This window comes from Penaeus japonicus, unplaced genomic scaffold, assembly GCF_977035675.1.
Source record: "Penaeus japonicus unplaced genomic scaffold, GWHDUDI00000001_assembly GWHDUDI00000009, whole genome shotgun sequence".
Lineage (NCBI taxonomy): Eukaryota > Metazoa > Arthropoda > Malacostraca > Decapoda > Penaeidae > Penaeus > Penaeus japonicus.
Genome location: NW_028234411.1, coordinates 31,423,168 through 31,428,810, shown reverse-complemented (window position 1 = coordinate 31,428,810; position 5,643 = coordinate 31,423,168). Strand labels below are relative to the sequence as shown.

General features: G+C 41.8%; 1 protein-coding gene across 23 annotated transcripts in view; it reads right to left on the bottom strand.

The window, feature by feature from the left end:
• Positions 1–384: 384 nt before the first annotated feature.
• The window catches only part of chico (insulin receptor substrate 1 chico), a 131,768-nt gene continuing 126,509 nt past the window's right edge, over positions 385–5,643 (bottom strand). For 18 of the 23 annotated variants that reach the window (XM_043008227.2, XM_043008233.2, XM_043008237.2 and 15 more), the window contains 2 exons: positions 4,296–4,487; positions 385–3,205 (listed from right to left, as the gene is read on the bottom strand). In XM_043008227.2, coding sequence (XP_042864161.1) covers positions 508–3,205; positions 4,296–4,487 — 2,890 coding nt within the window. In that variant the 3' untranslated portion in view covers positions 385–507. The remainder of the gene's footprint in view (positions 3,206–4,295; positions 4,488–5,643) is intronic. The other 5 variants (XM_043008240.2, XM_043008241.2, XM_086540002.1 and 2 more) reach the window with 1 other exon arrangement.

Genomic DNA, 5,643 nt, shown 5'->3' with positions numbered 1-5,643 from the left:
TTCTATATATATTTTTCCTCTCCAAATATATGTGATATCCCATGTTCCTTCAATCAAAATCGAATAATTCCCAGGTCATAATCGTTTGGACACTGAGTGCAGTTGTGGCCCTAATCCTACTTTCATGTATATTTGTATTGCATTCTGAATCACAGGTCAATATTCAACACTGTATCTAGTTTCTACAATGTCAATACACTATTGAATATTAACAAAAAAAATATTTTTACTTTTTTGAATGAATTACAGTAGATCTGTTAGTTGTACTATGATCTTATACTCTGAATGAATTACAGTAGATCTGTTAGTTGTACTATGATCTTATACTCAAGGACACTTTATATATCCCCTAACATGTAAAAGTTATTGAAATAAAACACAAAGTCATACTGACATGTTTTTACTTTTATTTAACTTATGTACTTAATCTTATAAATCATCTATACAGTTTTGATTTGCGTGGGTGTGGGAGCAAAGGGAGAGGCATGTGTAAATGAGGTGGGGATGTTAGTGTCGTTTGTCGCGGGTAAGGGAGGTAGTACGCAAACCCTCACTCTTGGTGAAGTCTATTTGAGCATAACTGAGGGGTTCGTCTTCCTCCCCAACCGTAGGTTCTTGAAGACACGCAGTAAGAGGAACTCCAGCCCCACTTGTAGACCGGCGACCAGCAAGAGGTGAAGGCATCACACCCTCACAACGAGCTGGAGCTAAATCCAACGAGACGTAATTTAGTCCACTGTCTCCACTGCTGCAGCCACTGCTAGCTGTTGACGTCGACTGCTGACTGGAAGAGGAAGAGGAGACACTCGTGTGGGATGTAGCATCAACCGGCGTCTCTTGGGCCCGGACTGACCCCACAAGCCCGCCCTCCCGCCGTCCAACACCCACATTAACCACAGTGCAGGTGGAAGATGCTGAAGAAAGACCACCTTCACTTAACGATGACACAGATGATACAGAACCTCTTAGGGTCGGAGATGTGGGCGGTGAATATGACACAGGCGATGAGCACGCTGATGCTGCCCGACCACTACTGCCTTGGCTCCCTGACCCAGCTCTTGGTTCTGATAATTGTTTTTTTACCCGCACCTCGCTACCTACTGCCGAGCTCTCAGGGGCACCTGGGCCACTGTGACTCCGACATCTTTCACTTGTGGCACTACCTCCAGAGCTGCCTAAGTTGAGCCGCTCCAAGGTGGCAGTGAGGCTGGCATCAGGACGGCCACCCAGGAGAGCTGAGGGAATGTCTGGTCGACGAGTTACTGTGCGAGGAGAAACAGGTTTTGGCGGGGTTTGTCCTGGGGTCATTAACAAATACCCACTTTCCCCACTACCACCACCGTTCTCTTCTCCAAAATTACTGCCACTTAACCGCTTACTGTCACGACGATTCTGATCTCTAGAGCCCCCGTATCCTAAACTGGGACTACTCTTTTCACTAGGTTCTCCCTTCGATGTAAGACTGGTTTTCCTCTTTGGGGAAACTGTACCTGGCATAGCTGCAGGCTGTGGTGGAATCAGAGAGTTGCTATGTGGTGAGGGTTCCGGGCGACCTCCTGGGCACATGTTTACGTACTCACGTGGTTGTTGAGGGTCAGATGGAGCCTCAGGTGTCTTACTTGCTGACATTGGAGAAACGTTCATGTAGTCTGATGATACTGAGCCTGTGGATACTTTTCGTTGTTTAGTCTCTACACTTAAATTCTTATCTGAGCTGCCAAGTGATAAATTTACATATGCCCCCATATCATTGCTATTAAAATTTGACTGTTGCTGCTGACTGTTGGTAGAAACATCAGTGCTACCTGACTCTAAGCCTGTATTTTTCTGCTTTTCTTCTGGCTTAGTGTCTGCCTGAGATAACGTTTCAAATATCCCTGAAGTTCTCTTGCTACCCCCGCTGCTGTTAGTTTGTTTATTCTGCTGGTCACCACTATTAGGAACTGTCTGTGAGGATGAGGCGACGCTCGAGCTATCACCTGATATGGCACTCTCCTCTGCTTCTCTACTAGATTCTCTAATGCAACTTGTGCCGATGCCTGAGCTTACACTTGATGAGACCCCAGAACTTTCCTTTGTTGCTCCATCCTTACTAGTATCCTTGCTTTCGCTCTTCTTGCGTGTTAGACTCGAAAATGGACTAGGCGTTCCTCGACTGGACTTAGGGAGCGGACTACCAGTAGGTGAGAGAGGGGTCTTGGGAGGGGTGCCTGAGGAATTCTTTCGACCTAGGAAGGTTGAGAGAGAGGATAAGGGACTGGTTCCTTTCTTACTACTTTCATGCGCATTTTCCCCATCACTTCCCTTCCCCATTACAGCTATTGGATCTGATTTCTTGCGTTTGGTGCTGTCCTTAAATGACTTTCTCTTGCTGCTTTTCTTTTTCTTACTCTTCTCACCGTCAAGAGAATGGGAAGATTCAAAACTGCCACGGAGGTCAATGGGCATGTACTCGTCCTGCTGTGAAGAAAAGTCTTGGGAAGACAATGGATTAAACGTGGACGAAATCTTTCTGACTCTAGCACCAATGGAAGATGAGCTGTTGGAAGTTGTGGAGGACGAGGATACAGGGGTGAGAGGAAGCGTCCCCAGACCTTTGCCTTGACTCATGTCCACATAACCATCGTTTGGCCCTGAGGTACTCAGTGAGGAAACTAATTTGTCACTGCTTTTAGACATATCTAGGTATGGGTCATTTAAACCATGTCCCCTAAAGAAATCTTTGCTGTTCATCTCGAGGTATTCAGAGGTTGCCGAGGACTGGCCACTGGAGACCGCAGGCCTCAAATTCATAGGCAAGTAACCATCACAAACATCTGAACTACCTCCACGAGGACTTGGCGTGAAATCAAGCTCGAAAGGACTCTTTCCCTCTGGGATCTCCATGCCCTTGGCAGACAACTCACTTTCCGATTTCTTTTTGTCCCTTTTCATAGAATCAAAAACTGAAGATTTGCCGTTCCCTGAGGACTTGGAATTGGAACGATGTCTCTGGCCTGTGAAGGTTCTCTTAATGCTCTCTATGCTGCTACTCTTCTTCTCCTTCTCGGCTGATATACTGTCGCAGCTCTTGTTCTTGGTGAAGTCGAACTCCATCAGGTCGTTGTTCCGCTCTTGGTTGCGCGCCTGGAGGAAGCCCCGGAAGAATGTCCCAGGGGTTCCCGACCAAGAGTTGGAGATGGGCGATGTCCCCAGGATTGGCGCGCTGCAAAGCCACAGAAAGAAATAATTACTTTTCTAGATCATCATCATAATTCCATTTCTGCATATCAAAAATTCCATTAGATCAAAAACAAAACAAAAGCCAAATTTATCATCTTTTCTCTCAAAGTGCTTTAAAGTGACACACAAGCATGAATGAAAATGGAAAATTTTATAACTATTCTGGCACACGTCTATTTCTGATGGGAATAAATTAAATCAATCAGCCAAAATTTCACCTGAAAACTTGTACCTTTCTACAACAACAAAACAAGTTATTTTGTTGCTGATTTTTTAATTAAAAATAAACGTTTCATAAAATTAAATTAAAAAATGGATACTGCATATACGTGGTAAAGAATACATAAAAAAAAAAAAAAAAATGCAAATAAAACCAATAAAAAGAAAGAAACAAACCACAAACAACAGTAGACAAAAAAACTACTATGGGAAATAAAGGTAAAATAATAATCAGCAGAATTTGCCTCTACAAACTTAATCATACCTTATCTTTACAAATAATATATAATAAAACACTATTATTCCAAAGTAGCATTATGAACACAAGATCACAATAACTACAATCACCCAAATGAAGCAGCTTTGCAGTTGCGAATAACAATTCATTATATACACAGCCTGACCTACTTTCGGTATTTACAACTGAAATTTTAACTATACATTAAGTGTTTAAAACATTACAATCTCTTTCCCCAAATATCTTTTTCTTTTCATTTTTATTTTTCTAATCTTCAACATGGTAATTAAAAAAAAAGAAAAAAAAAAGTTATTAATGCACATTTAATTCTGGTACACTAAAGTACCATCCATGCTCGTAACCAGTGCCAGTAGCCCCCGTGCAGCCAGCAAGCATCCACGTTGCCACAAGCATATTGGAACAATGTTACACATCAAATTATACTTCCACAATAAAAATAAAATGGATAACAAAAAAAAAAAAACAACTTCAGTACAAGACAGAACCCACTTCATACAATGGTATGGGATGGGATAAACATTTTGCCCGAAGAACAAAGTCACCCGCAACCCCAGGACGGGCCAGTCTGTGACGTGCATAACAAATACAACCCTACCTTGATGATTTGCTTTTCACTTGTTTTCCCTTCTCCTTAATAGAAGGTGAGAACTCGGTGACAGAGGCAGAAGTGGCAGTTGCCGTGCCACCTGCCACCTGGCCGGCTCTGCCACCCGCTAGCCTGAGGCTCACACGTGACCCCACAGAGAAGGCTCGTACACGGGCAGGTTCAGCTGGGCTCACCTCCAGTCTGTTGTAGTTGTGGACCCACACAGGAGGGATGGAGGAGGCAGGAAGAAGGAGCAACAGGACGAGTGTTACTTTACAGTTACTGTGTTAGCAGCCCGGGGCAGCGACACCGCAGAACGTGGCACGACACCTACCATCACCCACTCAAGTGCTAATTCTCTTTTCCCTAACATTCAAATCTTTCACTTTTCCAATCTCTTTGGCAAAGCTTTACAGCCTCTAGTGAGTGTTATGAAACATACTGCTGGACAACTACAACTAGTTCATTTGACAAGAAAATGTTATTACACTCACAGATGTTCACACCTAGCATGGCAAAGTTATTTACAATGTTAAACATCACATATCATTCTCAGCCACATATAATGTTATCAACTATTAGTATCATGTTAGCATCACGATACTGTGACAAGGACAGCATCTTTATTTATCTACATATCTACAATAAAATGCTTGATCAAACAGTTTCATATTTCACTTTACTTTTATTTAAAAAGTAGATTTATCATGTGATTCAAAATCTAGTAATCTGAAAAACATTCGAACTACAATACGTATGACTTCAGTGAACAATAAACTACTGGGCCTTGCTTTCTGATATCACAATACCTGAATGATTTAACTCTTGATTCTAATACATAAGCCTGCAAATGATTTGCAACCATGCAAATTACTTTCAAAAAAATATTTACTCACTAATCAAAACAAGACTACAAAGAAACTAACTTTTGCTTAATTATACCCTGAAAGCCTTTGAAGAATCTCATATCCCTAATGACTGTATCTGCCATGCCACTGCCCTCCCACAATGCTGACCAACACAAGTCATGTTCAGAATGATCTATGCATCAGGACGAACTACAGTAACACAAAGGACTTAGATACCCACAGTAACAATTAATAGTTTGAACTTTTCTTTCCTTAGTTTCAGGACAAAGATGAAAAAATCATTCTGAACATTACCCTCTCTCTATAAGAGCAAAAAAATGGAACAGCTGTGAAAAAGTGCAAAAGCTACACTATAGAAAAAAGTGCTACTGCACGTTAGTCCCGTAGTGAGTAAAATAATAAATATCTAATCAAAGATGAAAAATAAAACTAGAAATGTATCATCAAGAAGAAAAAGGCCTCGTGAAGCCATTTTTTTCACTATATTA